This window comes from Bactrocera dorsalis, chromosome 2 (assembly GCF_023373825.1).
Source record: "Bactrocera dorsalis isolate Fly_Bdor chromosome 2, ASM2337382v1, whole genome shotgun sequence".
In the NCBI taxonomy this organism is placed as follows: Eukaryota; Metazoa; Arthropoda; class Insecta; order Diptera; family Tephritidae; genus Bactrocera; species Bactrocera dorsalis.
The window spans coordinates 47,372,314-47,390,556 of NC_064304.1; the positions used below are offsets into that span (position 1 = coordinate 47,372,314).

Genomic DNA, 18,243 nt, shown 5'->3' on the forward strand with positions numbered 1-18,243 from the left:
AAAGCGGTGCAAAGCATCAATGCTTCTATCAGCGTCATTCAAGTACAAAGTTACTTCGGTTGCTACAGCTCCGCCTTGTATACATTGATTTTCATCTGAAAAAGGAAGTTATTTACAAAAATTTCGCAGGTTGGTTTCTTTAAATCGAATACCTGTGGACTCGTCATCGAATTCGAGAAATGATGTACTAGCACTTATGGATGGCTGTAAAGTAAAGGTTTAGTGATAGTGCATTTTTTTTCACTATCACTAAAGGTTTAGTGGTAGTGCAATTTGTTTTTCACTATCACTAAAGGTTTAGTGGTAGTGCAAATTAGTGGTATTGCAAAAATGCCCAACCCTGTCGAAAATCAAAGTTGTTTTTGTTTTGAGTCAATCGAATACATTAAACGTGAATCGCTGCACTGAAAAAAAAACCCCGCAGTTAAATCAAATACTTTCTGCAGTTAAAGTACAGTAAAACAAAAGTATTTGTTTCAACAGCAAAACTCTTGACGGAAATACTTTGCTCTTGATTCAAATACTTTTTTTAAATGCGGCACTTTTGAATCAAAAGCGGCTGTGCTTTTAAAAATCATCTTATTAAAATCTAATATAAAAATAGTTGTTTTAAAGGTTTCGTATTTAATTTTCTTTTGATTACAGTTTTTTAAATGTAAAAGTATTTGTCACAACCATTTCGCATTTAATTTTACTGTTTCTCCATACGATGACAGGGAAGTTGACGCTTACATTTTTCCATCGATCATTCTAACAGAAACACGTGTTGCGTGCGCAAATACTTTAATTTGGGTTTTATAGGTAAATATATGTGCTGAAAGTATTAATTTAAGTGAAAGTGATTACTTCAAGACATTTCGCGTTTAGTGAAGCTGCGCAAAAGGAGCTTACATAGTTTGCATTTGCATTAGTATGCCTGCCGCATCGCCCGCTGCTTACGGAGGCTGTTTAAAAGGGACTTCCCCAGTGATTTTTTTTATATAAAAGACGACATTTGCGAAAAGCCTACTCTGCAGGTATGTCATGGTTTATATACACATTTATTTCAACAAAAATATGTGTTTAAAAACAATTTTTGCGCATTTTAGTTTACACTATGAGTGAGGAGTTGATACCATCAACTGAGCTGTCGTTATTTGCCGAGCAATGTCCGTAGTGAGATGAGTCCCCTACAACGAAAAATGTCGACAATGAGTCCGTAGTAATTTTGGATAGTGATGAACAGTTAATTAATTTATCGTGTTCGTGGGATTTGTCGTCGATCGCTCGATATAATATTGCAAAAGTTCTAGATTATTTCATATATCAGAAGAAATATTTTTCTTTGGAAGCGTTTAACTATAGAAAACAATTATTTGCTTATGATCCATCTCACGTCAAAAGTTTAAGTAATCTTTTAACGAAGGCTCAAATTATGACTAATAATATTAAAATGAACGCTTCTGAAATGAAACTTTTTTTGAATACTATTTTGTTAATGATTGGGGACTTCATAGATGAATTTTATTCAGTATATAAATTTTTAATAACGTTTATTAAAATTGTTGATATTGTTATGGATGAGGAGTTCAGTGACAATATTTTGAATGAGCTACGTGCTTTAATTGTCGATCACCATACATTTTATACAACAGGCTTTAAAGAAAAATTAAAACCAAAACACCACTTTATGGTCCATTATGTCAATTGTATCAAAGAACTGGGCCCACTTAAATTTTTATGGTGTTTTAGATTCGAAGGAAAACACGCTGAATTCAAAAAATACGCAAATAATATAACATCCCGAAAAAATATTCCCCTTACTTTAGCTACTAAGTACTGTTTCCAATTCTGTTCTTATTTATTTGAAAGAATAACTGCTTATTTTAAAAATATTTTTTGATTTACATAATGAAATTTTTTTGATTTGTCAGGAATGCAAAACTTCTTTTTTGGAAAAATTTCAGTCTCACGAAGTTTTAGGTACCAATAACGCATATTATTTAAAAAAATCGATCTCAGGGTGTTAAACACAACAATAAAACAAATACGATTACATTTGAATCAAGAGCAATTACTGTTAATCTCAAATACTTCTACTGTTAACATAAATGTATAAGTATTTGCTACAACAGTGCCCCGTATTTCGATCAAAAGTGTTTCACTGTTAATTTAAATACTTGACGCATTTACTTCAACAGTGCTCGCACTTTTAAAACAAATGCTCAAAGTATTTGGGCACGTTTCTAATACAAAAAGTATTTGTGGCAAATGCAGAATACTTTGGTTTTACTAGTTTTTTTTCAGAGTATGCGGATTGAAGGGTTTTCCGGAAATTGACTTTAACAGCTGATTCGAGAACTGGGAAAAATGTTGGACTACATAAGTGTATTGAAGCCAAGGCGGATAACTGTGAGGAGGATGACATAGATTTTGAAGAATAAATTTATAATTTTAAAATGATTTGCTCATAGTAGTATAATAAAATTAAACTGCTGCTACGAGAAAGCTTCACAAATATCAAAAAATAGCTGTCACGGTTTCAATCGGAAAATAAAAATGAAGTAGGAAATGTTAAAATGTAGATTGTCCCTCAAATACTAGGAAGGTGTTCCCAAGAACCGTCTTTGAAAGGTAAATGATATCGACTGGTTTCGTGCCAGTGGGTTGATGTAAAATCTTCTATCGACTACTATCGATAGTATTTATTATTATATGCCTTAATTAAATTGATGGTCTTCTAAATGTATGCGTATATTTGAATGTGTTTTACTAAGCATTTTTATTTACTTACAAAATTTTAAACACTTTTCGATGTCATTCGTTACACACCATCAGCAATGATAAATTATCATACGGATCACGTTACCAGAGGCAGGAAGCCGCAAAACGATGTAAAAACTTGAAACTTACCCTTCTAGTGTATCCATTGAGTTAGGTTCATGCAAACATTATTCCGTTAGTGCTTCCTTCCTTCCTTAATTTAGTTATTGTGCTGTCTTATTTCACTTCGTTTCCATAAAAAACTCATTTACTTTTTTGGGTTATGTTCTAACTAATTGGTGTGCAGTCATAAGCTGGCTTTCACATGTCTTTCCTCATCAACACTAGAATATTGTGCTTTTTTAATTTTCGTGACACAATTCGTGCTGTGATTGGTTTGAAGAAGTCAAAAACCCCGAAAAAGAATTGGTACACGAAGCGTGACACACGGGCTTAAGGGAAGCCAAATATACCATAATAATAAGGTTTCGCGGGTGTATTGTTATTACAGCATGGAGCGTTGGTATTTTTCACTTCACATACACTCATGCCTAACGATTTTGCTCAATTTAGAATAAATAAATATTTATATATGTATTTCATTGGTTATTCTTTTTTGGATCTGATTTTCATTTCATTTCATTTGTACGAGTATCTGCGATTTCTTCACTCACGAATTTTCATTAGCTTTCAGCGAGTGAGATATGTGTTTATACGATTTTTAACGCGTCGGTGCCTTGTGTCTTACCAAAGACGCATCTTCATTTAATTGCACTCTAATTATATGATATAGTTGTATATTCAGCTAAACGTTGTTTGTGGTTATAATTTTTCACAACTCACACATTTCTCACTCAAAGCAAATTGCAAACCAACTGAACGCCTCGACTGCTCCATGACAACTGAAGTTCAAATTCAATTTGTTGCACATTTGTAAATTGGGCTTAAAATGTGGCCAATATAAAGCGGTCCAACTCCAACTAAAACTCTAACTCAAAGTGCTCGGCAAGCCGTGCCGTCAGTGCCACCTCTTACGCCGTATTCACGTGCAACGCGAGCGTTAAAGCTCACTAAAATCCATAACGCTTGACAACCAGCGTGCCGACAACACTTCAAACGGCGCGCGTGCAATATGGCGCTCCGGCACATGGAGATACCGACGCAAGCCAACCGTGAATTCTCATGCAACCAAAGAAGAGCGTACTGAGTAATACGGAGCCACCGGCGCGTTGCCTGGGCTATATGGGTACTTACTCTCTTATTGAAATTTTACACAGTCACTAGACCTGTTGTTGTTGCCGATTTTATTGTTTTGTCTGTGGAGCATTGTTCGTATTTGTTTATTTACATGGAAATAAAAACAATGTCAGAAAGCCACCGGTAAACGGCAAGCCGGCTTTTATTCACTGGGGTTGGGGTTGTCTGCCTTACGGATGAGCTGGTGGCATTACTTGTAAAATACGCATAGTTCTGTCCTTATTGAGTCAAAAGCGAGTGACTTGATAATAAAAGGGTACCAGTTCGATACTGTCTTACGTAGCTTGTCACTTGTTCTGAATTTCTAATAACCTAAAAAATGTGCTATTAAGTTAGAATCGTGGGATGCAATAATTTTTTTATTCGTCCTATGGCCTTGTCAGATGAATATACTCGTCAATTTCGACATACCATGGCGCATTGACGGCGCATCTTAAATTTTTATTTAGGAATCGATGGATTTGTACGACAGTGTTAGGGCTTGAGTAGTCCCAAAGTTGTATCCCATAAGTCCAAACTGGTCTGAACACAAATTGTGTTATATGTGCATAGGGCAGAGTCTCTACCCAATAGCCAAATCTGAACGCTGACCAAAGTGGTCTGGAACAGCAATATTATAAACTTTTATTAAATAATTCTTTAGAATCGTGTGTCCCAAACTTAGAAATTGCTTTGCGAATTTACTTATCTCTCATAATCACTAACTGGCGAAGGTTCTTTTTCGACATTAAAACGTATTAAAAATGAATTAAGGAACACGATGGGCAAAGAACGTCTTAATAATCTCACTTTGTTGAATATAGAGCATGACTTGCTTAAAGAAGTCGATTTTGAAAGTATTATCTCTAAATTTGCCCATAATAAATCCAGAAAACTTTATTTGTAACAATTTTGTTTTACTTAATACCCTAAACTTGAGAACCTATAGCAAACCAAGGGCCCCTTGACAGAATTTGCCTCAGGCCCCGCGCTAGTTTAGTGCGGCACTGCAGTATTGTGATATGTTTTTGCACACCGTTTATGTACAGAGACATACATAAGTACATATATGTATCTAATATTGTTTTATTTGAAATCAATATGTACTGATTTAGTTTCGTTTAATTTTATTCGTATTTAGCTATTCATTCAAATATTTTGTTTAAATTTTGCAATCTTGCAATTGATGCCGTTTGTGTTTTGCCGACAGACAAAACCGCAGAACAACTGCAAATGTTGCTGTAATATTTACAATTGTCATCGTGTGGTAGCACGAGTAAGTAAAGGATGGGTTCCAACACATTACCCTGAGGAATACCAGATTTTATATCCTTTAAATCAGAGTAATCTCCATTTTAATTCAAAAAAATGTCCGGAAGATATGATTTTAAGATATTGTAATACAGTAGAATCGCGAAAAAGTTAACCAAAATGTCCCAAGGGTGTTTTACTTTTCCGAAATATGAACTTTTCCAAAGGTGATGCATTCAACTGCTTCGGAAAAACTGACTTTCTGTTGTTGCATATCTTCCTCGACAACTGGTTCTTCATCTTCATTGTCAGACACTTCGAAATCTTCATCATCTTCCGTATTTTGATCGTCGTTCCAATTTTCGATGTCTTCACTGCTGACGTCAACACCACCCACCTTGGACAATAACGATTGTACCTCTCGAAGTGTATCATCGTGAGAACTATTTGATCTAATCAATGTAAGCAATGGAATTTCGTCTTCGCTGTCGTATTGATCATCGTCCCACTGTTTTATATTTTTCCAAGCTTTTATAAGCACAGCTCTTGGCAATTCATCCCATGCTAATTTAAGCAGCAAGATGGCATCACGAATTGAATGTCCTTTCAAAATATTCTCAACCGGAATGTTTTCTTGTGCTACAATGTTCCATAACAGTTTAGCCCGGTATACTAACTTGACCAGTCTTATGGGATTTTGATCCATGGGCTGCAAAATAGTGGGTAAAAGCATTGCCGCAATGTTTCAATCGTCTGACTGTAACTTGTCAATTGGCTTATGTGCAGTACAGTTGTCAATCAGCAATAATGCCCTTGGTGGTAAATTATTTTCAGCAGAAAATTTGAGAACCTGACAAATATTTTGGCACACTTAAAAATTTTAAAGGATAGAAAAAATAAACTTACCTGCTTAATAAACGAAGGAACCAGCGGAAGAATATCTCTGAATTCATCCAAGACTTTTGCGAGTTAGCATATTCCAATGGGTTTTCAAACCCCTTGAAGCAACGGGGGTTTGGGGATTTACCAATTATCAATGGTTTCAACTTATGCGAACCATCTGCGTTCGCACACAACGTAAATGTGATTCTATCCTTTGCTATTTTTCGGCCAGGTGCCGTCTTTTCGTTTGCCGCGACAAATGTTTTATCGGGCAGGAAACGATAAAATAATCCAGATTCATCTGCGTTATAAAGCTGCATGTCCGAAATTTCCATTTCATTCATTTTTGTCCGCAAATTATGAATAGACGGTGTTATTCCTGCCTTGTCGCTTGAGAGGATTTCCCCACAAATTTTTAAGTGGCGAATACCGAATCTTTTCTTGAAATTTACAAGCCATCCATCACTTGCATGAAATTGTTTTCCTGTGTGCAATTTGGCAAATTCGAGCTTGGCTCTTTGGCTTAAGAACCATTTATACAACCTTGCCTCAAGAACGGGATATTCCGATTTATGTAAAGTTTTCTTGGTTGCAACTTCATGTGTGTTTGCCACTGCCTCTAAAATTTCATGACGTTTTTTCTTTATTTTTGAGATGACCGCCTTAGATACATTATAATCCAACGCCAATCGATTTCCATGAATACCTTCATCGAGTTTTCTTAAAATCTCAGCTTTTTGATGCAAATTTAACCTGATTTGCAATGATTTTCTCTGCTTTGTTGGCATTTTTTAACACACTAACCATAAACAACTCGCAAGATTAAACGCTCATGACACACTACGTATGTATGTATGTACCTCGCGACACCGACTATAATTTTTTACATAGAAATTCGGAGAATACATAGCAATGAGGGGAATACCCGAGCTTGTTTTTCTTGCCAAACAAACGGTTGGGTTTGAAAAAATAGAAAAGCTCAAAAAAGTTAACCCAATGTTAACTTTTTAGAGCAGTACGTGGACGCTCAAAATCGGTAAACTTAGCCGAAGGTTTAACTTTCTCGCGAGTTAACTTTTGCGCGATTCTACTGTATTCTTTTGGTAAAAGCATCTTGGGTTTGTTAGGAGCAAAAATATTACACTCTTCAGGGCATTATTTTTTGATGTCATATTTTGTGAGTTTACACACACATGTTCGTAACTATTCGCATTAGCACCAAAAGAAGTCCATCCAGCACCTGCGTTATGGTTCTGCTTCGAAGCTCAAGAAGAATTGTGAGGTACATATAATTATAAGTGCGTATGTGTATCACCTTTTTCATATTCATAATTCCAGTTAAGGTCACCATTATTACATGCGGAGCAAGAACAATACCAGTCCAGAGTTACACAATTCAAACTTCATGGATATACATATGCATATAAATATATGTTTATATGTTAAATGAATAAGTAAGCCGGGTGTACGTGTATGCTTGAGCCAAATTATGTGACACGCTCCCATGTGTTACTAGTGCTGTAGGCCGTCGGGTTCACGAGCTTGGTATATTGTCGCATATGCATGCGGAAACTGTAACTTCACTGGGTCTGGAGTCGCGCATGTCTTGTTTTTCTGTTTTAATATAAAAAGTTAGTTTTAAGTTTAGCTTAATAACGGCAACAACTAAAAACAAATTAACTGTAAAAATGGTCGTCGTAAGGTGTTGCTTTTCGTAAATTATCGCAGTGGAAAATTATGAATGTTTTTTATGGTAAATGTTTTATTATTCAGTTATGGAACTTGTTTTTCATAACTGTAAAGTACATAAGATACATGAAATATCAAATGTGAATAATTATTATAGTTTTCGGTTTTCCCAACCACACTTGCACTGTCAGTACATCACCCCATGGGAGCTGACATAACTCCCAATGGAACAAATAAGTCGTCAGCAGATGTTTCCATTGAAATAAGTGATATGTGTCTGAATCCTTATAAACCTCAAGCACCATCAAGAAATAGTTTCGTATTACTCTGTCAAGAAAGACGATCGGGAAACTACAGTAAATAGCTAAGTATAGATATCCACGTCTCCACTATATTTTACTATGCAAAAGGGATGCTATATTTTAAAATCATGGAAAAATATAGGTAATAGTAACATTGTCGTTGTATGGTCAGAGATCGTAGATGTTGTCCATTCTGTGCTAAAAGAACATTGTGGAAATATTACGAATTTAAATTGGCTAAGTAATTTTTGAGATACCAAATCACTATACTAGGGATATTTCATTTATATTCAGTGCTAACCCACATAATTTTTAAGAAAATTTGTCTATTTAATTTCATTAAAATACCACCCGCATTGAGATTTTAAGCGGATTTAGACAATTTTATGAAGATAACTCACACACTAATCTAAATATTCGGCATATGACGAAAATTACTATTTGTACTATATAGGAGCTGAGGTACTTCTTGGGCCGATTTCATACATTTTCGGCTACAAAGGATGGTATATACAATATTTCCCCCAGCGGTCAGGGGGTAGAATTTGCCCGCGGCAAGGTGTGCCGATCGTAAGAGGTAATGCTATAATAGTCTGCTTGAACTGATATTATAGATTTGGAATAAGTTTCCTTCTAATAAAAGGATGTTTGAAGTTCAAATGTCAACAGTCATTGAGTTTGATGGGTGCTCAACCGGTAGTAACAAAAGCTACCAGGTCTGACCGGATACTTAAATATGGTAACATGTGGAACAGTTTGCCTTTGGAGTTCGCTCCAATCTGCTAATAGACTTGGCCTTTTGGCGAGATTCGTGATGGCCGTGGTTTAAATCTAAGCACCTAAGGCACCTAGTATTGAAAATTAAGTTCAGCGTGGAGTCGCACTGCGGCCGGTTGCCGGACCCACAGCACGGCAGAGGTTTTAGTTGGAACTTGAAATTCTTATTTTATGTATATAGGGTCTAATAGTATTGACCAGATTTTACCAAATTGTTGACATAAAAGAATATTAATATTGAAAATAAAATCTCTTTTATTTGCAGCAAATTGACAGATATAGTATATGTAGATACATAAAGTAAAAAGCAAACCGCAAGCACTGAGGCCTACATATTCGGAAATTATGTGGTCATTTCGACAATTGTTTGACATTAAATTGACTACCTTGAAGCACTATTTTTACAAAGTTTGGCTTCGATACTAATGGTCCGATACTTCCCATTTGCATCTCGGGTTTTAAGCAATACGTATAATTCATTTAAATAGACGGACGGATAGATATGGATTCAACTCGTCTCGTCATTCTGATCATGTATATCTAGCTCGTTTAGTCTTAGATTACAAATAACCGTTCGTTGAAAAAAAACTCGTATACTCTATGACAGTGTTAAAAAAGTAATTGAATTAACATTTAGAAATAAAACTTTTACTATTAATCCGAAATTTTTGATTTAAAAAATTCGCAACTCTGCTCTATGATGACATGTTATACATACATAGGTATACATACATATGTATTAGAGTATTAAAATAATGTTAATAAATATTTAAAAAAGTCATAAATTGAATGAGTTTAATATGCTCTGTGATGTCGGCAATATCTAATATATAAAGTTCTCCCGTCACGATGTTTATTGACAAACATCTCCAAAACAAGTGGACCGATTTAATAGGAATTTTATGTGATTATCGGGTAGGTCTGCGAATCGGCCAAAATCTATTTTACATACTCCTAAATGATAATATTAGTCCACCCCAAAATTTGTTTTTATTTTAATTTTTTTATGATTCAGCACTGAAAAATGAAATGTAATTCTAAATTTTCGCAACTTTTATATTACGATATTCTGTTCCATCCACAGAACCACAACATTGCAATCGATTTAATATATTTAGTATACTATAATTTTATATTTTATTAACTTAAATAATGTATATTTTACTTGTCTAAAACTCTTCATTCCTCTTTTAATTATAAATGTCAATTGTTATTATTACAGATTATATTGAGGCGGGAAATAAGATTTGCTCAGCCGGATTTATAACAAATGATATTGTAGAACCGAATATTTCAGACCCAACGAATTTTACTTCCAGAGCCATGGAAACCGATGAGAATTCTGAATTAGAATTATTCAAGCGCCATTCAAAAATGATGTAAAGCATTATTTTGCAATTTTAAATTCCTATTTAAATACGAATATTATATTGTACAACTGATCACTATAAATCGCTAAACAGATTCACTGAAATTAACAAGCAAAACTATGTACATAAGCAAAACACTTTATGCGAAGTAAATACTAAATAAAGCTGTGTATAAATCTACATAAATTTTACAGCTTTTTGAAAAATTGTATGTTTTGGATTATGGTGATTCAAGTTGGGAAAGTTCGTCAGTTAGTTTTATTATAAAAATTCGTTTTTTTTTTATTATTAGAGAAATTTGTGAGTCGTTTCTGTTAACCCCAGCTTCCTTACTACATCATATACCACATTGACATCAAACAAACTCACAAAAATGTATATGTACGTTAACTTGTAGAAAACTGAGGGCCTGTATAAGTACAACTTCCTCCGCATGTTTGGTGTCATTATTGCCATTTTGAGTTCATATTCATACTTCGGTGTTCGTGCTTATCGTCTTCTGAAAGAATGCCACCGCTTTAGAAATATAATAAGTGTGTGCACAGTGTAGGTAGTGTTTATTGGAAAACATTTTGTAATCATAGAAAATACATTATTTTGTTTTAACAGACGTCAATTCAATACTTGCCCCGATCTCTCGCGTTGTTTATTGCCTGGCATCTTTGGTGGCAACTTGCACTCCAATTTTCCGCTTATTCCGCGACCTCCAAATATGGTGGAGTAGCGGGAGTGGTTTCTTGAAAATTTGGCTTTCATTAAAGCACATACATACATATATCGTCTATTGGGTTGTCGTCTGGGGACTGTGGTGATATAATGTATATGATTTTTGCTTTCCATTGAGTACAGCTCCTATATTTTGGATCATTATCTTCTTGCTGTATCCGATCATGATTTTTTGCCGTAAAACATTCCTTTGTTTGTTCTTTTCTTAGCCAAACGTCTCAAGAGATTGAAGAATAAAGTTGACTCATCTGTATATTACATAGCTCCAACCGCGGTTGATGTTGTCCTGCACCCTTTAGGCTACTTCGTTAAAAAGACTGCATCAAAACATTTCTTATACTGAACGCCATTTCTTATACGGGACGACGTGACAAATCGTGGAAATGAAAATTGAAAAATTATAGGCGTGAGTGATCACAATTGTATATGTGGTAATTTGCAAAAAAAAATCTAAACCTTTGGTATCCCCCTAATTTAATATAGACAGGAAATAGTCGCAACTTTCGGTTCTCTCTGATTTTATCCATAGGAAACTATGAGAAACTTTGAGATATGTTTTAAACTGAAAGGATTATAGGAAACTATAAGTATATTGTGTGCAAAAAAATCCTAAGCGAAATAAATACAAGGATATTTAAACTCAATAAATATGTAAGTTTTAATGTATATGAATGTGGTATATACATACATATGTATATTAGGGCGGGTCGGGTTTTTTTATAAAATCGTATATGGCGAGAAATGTTCTACTTATCTTATGGGTCTAAAACTGGTTTGGAGGTAGCGTTTTTTAAGGCGAAGTTTAGAACGACTGAATAATCGTTAATACAAATTAATTCTGATATCTGAAAAACTGACGAACAAATGTTTATAATCCCTAAACAACATTAACTAAAAAAATGTCCATTTTTTGGCTCTCTGTATATCGACCCGATCTAATGTACTGTATGTACTTACAGTAGTTATAACGGCCCTTTAAGGACTTAGTATTTCCAATAAAAATCCTTTAAATTCAATTTTAATTTTATGTTCGAAATAGTTAAAACAAATTTCAATAGAGGTAGAGCTGTCAAGTTTTCGAAAAGCAATAGCATCTCTAGAGATACAAATAAAAATAGTAAACTTAAAAATTTTAATCACATAAAAAAAATAGAAAAATCATAAAAACCACAGATTTTTAATCAATCAATTCAAAAATTTCAAAATTATTTAGATTTTTTTTCATTCTACCCTTTTTATTAAAAAAAACTGTCAAACTTTTTACCTCCCTCCCTTCCGATAATAACCGTCCGTCGCACGAATCTCACTCGTAAGCAAAAATCACAATAAAAAATCGTAATCCAGGATTAAAAAGAACAACATCAGGGCAACAACTATAAAATAAGTCAAACTAGAATAATGCAGAAGAACTTGGAATTACGTGACGTGTGCAGTTTGACTTCGACGAAGAAATTTAATCGCTGTCGTTCCTTTCATTTCCGGTATTTGGAGCTCTGTCGAGCGAAGAATCTGACTCCTTTGCCAGATATTCGTACTAAAAACAATGCAACATCGATGTTGGATTTTTTTGGAGAAAAATTAGGTGTTACTGATTGGTTACTCATCATAGAAGCTCTTTACTATGATCAAGTGCTCCAAACGCTTAGCATCCGCTTGCGCAAGACCCTGGGTTCGGGTAAGTGTGCCACCTTAACAGCTTTCGTATACCAAATTATTTTTGAACTGATTATACGTATGAATACTGACAGTGTTGGAGCATTTGGATACGGAAAAGAAGGCACGGCTCTTTAAGCAGAAGCCGGTGATCTGTACTAAGTTTGTTTTTTCTGGTATCGTGGAGGCGGTCTCAAATTGTATTGAGTTCAATAAGAATTTAAGAATTCTAAATCTGGAAGGTTTACCACTCAATGATAAATACGTGGAATCTATAGCTAAGGTATGTGAATTACACAAAGTGATCCGAAATCTGTAGCTTTACTTTCTAAAGTGTATCTTTGAATTTGACTTGAAAATGCATTATTATTTCTCTCGACGACTTCGCAGGCTCTGTCTTCGAATGAAAGCCTTAAGGAAATAAGTTTTCAGCGTTCGAATATTTATGATAAAGGATGTGAGGCTATATGCAATACAATAAAATATCTGGAAAATGTAGAGAAGTTAAATTTATCTGAGTGTGAGCTATCAACAAAGGGTGCCGAACATGTGGCCGATATGATTAAGGTACGAAAGCGACAATCAAAAAGTTTCGAGGTCGTCGTTTCGTGAATAATATAAGTGTGTACATATGTATATTAACTCGAGGCTCTCGACTATTTCTTTTACAGATACAAAAGATCAGCCGCTACACGGAGGGTTGGCAAAAATCGCTACGCTATCGGGATGTAGATCCGGACTCTATACCTGGACTGCGTTCAATTGCATTAGCGCGTAATCCACAAATCGGCGATGATGGTGTAAAAGCAATCGTAGAAATATTAAAGGAGGATGTATGGGTAAAAGGTAATTGAACAACATTGCTATTGCAATATTGTTGCTGACGATGTGTGTGTTTTCCATACAGTTATCGATATGGAGAATTGTGGTCTGACTGATCGTGCCGCTAACATGATCTTGGATTGTCTCGAGGTCAACAACTACATAATTGATTTCAATGTACGTGGAAATGCAGGTATCAGTAAATTCCTGCAACGTAACATTCGTGAGCAACTGGGGAAGGAGGATGAGGATATGAAGATGCTGGAAGGCCACATGCAACAGAGCACTGGTGGCAATGGGCCCAATTCGCAGTCCAAAAAGAATCGCGTCACATTAGCACAGCTTAAAGAGCAACTCAAAACGCTTGAGGAACAATTGGCGTTCGAGCGTGTGTTACGTAAAAAGGCTGAACAGTTAAATGAGAAACTCAACCAACAGATAATTGCATATGAAAACCAAATGGAGGATGAAGCCAATGCTCGTATACCTGAAGGATACGTTGTTGTGAAAAATGAATCGCTGCAGTCTATTATCAAAGAGTCAGTGCATGCCTGTATCAATATTGATAGTGGTCATAATATAATTTATTATTCTATATTTGCAGGCGCAATGATTTCCAGAAGTTGGCCAGCAGCGTTTGTCGCAAAAACTCACCGCGCAATAATAACAGCCGGTCGAAGCAGATGAACGCATTGCAAATGCAAAGTTCACACATGTCGCTACGAGAAAGTCATAGTGCGAGTATATTGCCACCAGGCGATGACACTTCCTGTCATGGTAATGCTGTTGAAAGCGCGAAGAATGTGCAGATTTATCGAGAAATACCATCACCTACTTCGACTGTGAAGGAGATGCCCCGGAAGCCTCTCAAAGTACGCAAAGTAAAAAGTGAAATGAAGTACGTGGAACCAACTCCAAAAGATTCGTCCAAAAAGAAGGAATCTAAATCGGATCATGAGTTCGCCAATGAGACTGATGTAAGTAGGAAATTCCAGAAGCAAATCTATGATATCTTAGCTACATATTTGCTGTGATATTGTTTATAACATATATAATTTTATTGTTATATTTATGTATGTATTTATTACACTTTAGTAAGTTAAATCTTTTCTTTTTAACCTTTTAACAAAAAATATTAATAAACGCGAATAATTTATTGCTAAAGCAAAAAAAAAACTAAATACTTAGGCGTTATATATTATGTATTCGTTCTTATGGATACGGAAGAGAATTTTAAGCATTTTTTGGTAATAATTTTGCAAAACGAAATACGCGTTTCACAGGCCGAGAAAATAGTAGAAATTAGATAGTGGCTCTATGCGAATGTATGAATAAATGTCAACAGGTCGGGTATTAATAACTTCTTTATTCAGGTTCGTGTTACTTGCTTAAATCACACATACATTTGTTTAAACAAATTAATACATTGTGAACAAGAAGTTAAGTTCAATAGGTTAGCTTAAATACAACTAATTTTGACCCATTATTTTCATTTGTTGCAGTTTCAACTCACTGCGGTGCACTTTGAGACGAATATCGGCGATTCGGCAGCGAACAATTTGTCTCCGATGATGTTACCAATGCCAGGCATTTCGTCACCATTGCTTACACAATTAACGGCGCGCATTGATAAGAAGCCGTTAAATAATGGTGGGGGCTGCTCCATTCCCAGCAGCAGTCGCAATAATTTTTGTAATAAAATTGAAATGGACGATTTGTCCATATCCACATCTCGCAGTCAAACCAGCGATGGCTGTTCCAGCGATTCGGACACTTTGCGTAATAGTGTTTCAGATTTTCAACCGTTAAAGGTCTTCATACGACGCAACAAGTCGTTGACGTCGCAACAGCAATTGCAACATGGTCAAGGCGAAGGTTTGACTATGGATATTAAGTCACCTCGTACACTCTTTATGGGACTGTGCGATGATTGACGAGGTGACAATTCTGTGGAAAAGAAGGACGCAAGAAAGCTCAGAAAATTATGTGGAAGTTTATTTTATTTTATTTGTTGAATTTAGTATTTTTTCTTTTAAAGCTATCGCCGAGAAGTACATTAAGGCCTCTCACTCCTCATTCCTTCTTCCTAGTTTTTTCTTAGGAAGTATGGTGAAGAGATATGTGTATCAAATATTGTAAAATCACACTACAAAATTCTCTGTAGCGTCCGAAATATATTTTCGTATATTTTTTCTTGCTTACAGCAGTTCTTGTGTAATCCTTTTCTCAATTCTGTGTATACGCATATGTATATATTTTGTATAATATTATGTTGCAATAAATAAACGTTTATAAAAAGTCGTAGAAAATTATTAAACACCAAACAGTAAACCTAACCGTAAGCATAAATATTATATATACTTATGTATATACCACTATGCTTGTATTTTGGAACTCCATGCCTAAATTTAATGAATTAAACTATTTTTTTGCTCTTCAATAAATGGAATAGTAAGTAATGTATTTCACCTTAAATGTGCATTTTGTTTGTAATAAGCGAGAACATTTTATCATTTATAGTTTATAGTTATTATTTCATTGTTGGGAATTGGTAACCATTAGGATATTTTAGTGCATGCACTTATATTTAACCGCCAAAACCGTACAGGGTGCGACCTTGACGTTTCAAGGCGTATACAACATCCATAGCGGTTACCGTTTTACGCTTGGCGTGTTCGGTGTAGGTGACAGCATCACGAATTACGTTTTCCAAAAACACCTGGAAATAATTTACTTTTGTAATTGAAATACAATTCGAGCCTGAGTGGTTTTCTTACCTTCAATACACCACGCGTTTCTTCATAAATCAATCCAGAAATACGTTTTACACCACCACGGCGAGCCAAACGGCGAATGGCTGGTTTGGTGATACCTTGGATGTTATCACGTAGCACCTGCAGAAGCGAAGAAATGCGTATTAAAATAGGTATACAGTAGTCAGCTCGATTTTAGAATTTCACAACAATCACCCCTAACTTACACCACAAATCGATACATTCAACCCAGCAACAATTACTTACTTTACGATGGCGTTTTGCGCCTCCTTTTCCTAAACCTTTACCACCTTTTCCGCGTCCAGTCATTTCGTTATTGTTTTACTTGAAAACTCTTAATAATATCAGCTGCAACTGTAATATAATGTTTAAATATAATTATAATATTTGGTATCCACTTTTTAATGTTTAATAATTATAATATACATAAGTATGTAAGTATATAACAGCGCTGCAAAACTTTTTTTCCTTTGAAAGTACATTCGATGCCATTACGTCCGATGTAGGCCAAATTTTTTCGCAAAACTCGACATAACTACGTCACAGAGATGCCCAACACTTGAGAACGACGATTTGGGTTTCTTCAATTGATGCGCTAACGCCAAACGGTCAATTATTGATCTGGTAGGAAGATTAAGACGACTATAAATTGGAAACAGCGCTCTTAAAGGTGAGGCCTTGCTTCGAATTTCGGCAGTAAACTTCAATTGCGATACATGGCAACTATATTCTCGACATTACTAGCACTTCTTTGTCTCACTGACACGCGAACATTTTGTACAGAGCCCGTGAAGTCAAATTTTTCCCGCAGACGCTCAATTGTTGATTTAACAGAACGATTAGGACGACCATAAATTGAAAATAGCGGCTTAAAATTTAGGCCGCAGACTCCGAATTTCGGTAGTAAATTTTAATAATTTCGATTCCATGTTCTATCGTATACCATTCCATGATGAAATGGAAACCTTTACTGAAAAACAAAAGTGCGGGAAAAAATATGGCGCCGTTTGCGGACCCTATTGGTCTACTTTTGCAGAGATCCTGTCGGAAAACCCTTTATATATATATATTAATTACAAATAATATATCAAGGGTTTTATTATTATATACAAAAAAGAGAGTTTAAAACTTCTCGCATACAGACACTGCCTTAAGTTTCCACAAATGGCGAAGTTAATGTTTTCATTTCGTTGTGTTCTATCTATCGGCTTCTTTAAGGATTATAAGCATTAATACCTTCTTTTATCCCGGTGCAATAATTGCACAAATAATACTTAAATACATAACACCTTAATTAGTTTTAATTAAGTACTTAATACAAAATAATATTCCATATATTTATAAAAAAAAACAGAATTTATAACTCTTACCTTACAGACACTGCTTTGACTTTCCACAAATGACGATGTTAATGTTTTCGTTTCGTTGTGTATCTTTTCGTCACTGCAAGTTCGTGTACGAAAAGGAAAACAAATGCATACTCTCTCTTGTACAGTATATTTTTCGCACACCATTTCTGGCGTGAACGCAAGGTTGTATGTAAAAAGGTCCATTATCTACAAATATTTGATGTAAGTATTCTGTCGGATTATGAAATGTTATATTATTTGTTTAATTCTCAATAAACTTTGTAATTCTTATGTTAAAATTACTTTATTTTAATAAAATTACTTTATTTTAAGAGTAGTTGTCAGAAAAAAACATTTTCTTTAACATATTGTGACATAACTTAGCTGCCCCATCTACAATTTAGTATTAACAACCACAGTAAATTTATTAGTTTGCATCTGCTGTATTTTGTACACTGAAGCTTTCATTAAGGTTTATTAAATAATAAAAGATGTAAAGATTTTGTTCGAAATAATTGATTTAGTTTCAAGCAGTTAAAATTCGGTTGTGGACTTTATTTGGAATGTAGGTAACTCTGATGTTTGGATCAAAATAAAAACAAAATACACAGTCTTTCTCACTTTACCGTTTGCGACATACTTTATTGGCGACTATCAGTCGTGCTGTTTA

The 18,243-nt window shown here is 34.9% G+C and overlaps 3 protein-coding genes and 1 long non-coding RNA gene across 4 annotated transcripts in view; 2 read left to right on the forward strand and 2 right to left on the reverse strand.

The window, feature by feature from the left end:
- LOC105225782 (cadherin-23) overlaps nucleotides 1-4,091 on the reverse strand; it is a 34,670-nt gene extending 30,579 nt beyond the window's left edge. Inside the window, exon 1 of the mRNA XM_011204399.3 lies at nucleotides 2,893-4,091. The gene's annotated coding sequence lies outside the window, so the exon portion shown is untranslated. The remainder of the gene's footprint in view (nucleotides 1-2,892) is intronic.
- On the forward strand, nucleotides 662-1,593 carry LOC125776261 (uncharacterized). The gene is made up of 3 exons (XR_007421579.1): nucleotides 662-801; nucleotides 868-1,016; nucleotides 1,089-1,593. It is a non-coding gene; the product is annotated as an uncharacterized LOC125776261 (long non-coding RNA).
- A 7,963-nt stretch (nucleotides 4,092-12,054) lies between the features above and the next one.
- On the forward strand, nucleotides 12,055-15,892 carry LOC105225784 (protein Cep78 homolog). The gene is made up of 7 exons (XM_011204400.4): nucleotides 12,055-12,650; nucleotides 12,724-12,911; nucleotides 13,019-13,195; nucleotides 13,300-13,474; nucleotides 13,536-13,989; nucleotides 14,055-14,427; nucleotides 14,953-15,892. Exons 1-7 carry the CDS (start codon nucleotides 12,374-12,376, stop codon nucleotides 15,382-15,384), a joined length of 2,076 nt encoding a protein of 691 aa, XP_011202702.1. The 5' UTR covers nucleotides 12,055-12,373; the 3' UTR covers nucleotides 15,385-15,892.
- A 63-nt stretch (nucleotides 15,893-15,955) lies between these two features.
- LOC105225785 (histone H4) lies at nucleotides 15,956-17,731 on the reverse strand. Its single transcript, XM_011204401.4, has 4 exons — nucleotides 17,595-17,731; nucleotides 16,471-16,578; nucleotides 16,228-16,344; nucleotides 15,956-16,169 (listed from the first exon to the last, which is right to left on the reverse strand). The coding sequence occupies exons 2-4, from the start codon at nucleotides 16,531-16,533 to the stop codon at nucleotides 16,038-16,040; spliced, it is 312 nt and encodes a 103-aa protein (XP_011202703.1). The 5' UTR covers nucleotides 16,534-16,578; nucleotides 17,595-17,731; the 3' UTR covers nucleotides 15,956-16,037.
- Between the last annotated feature and the right edge of the window lie 512 nt (nucleotides 17,732-18,243).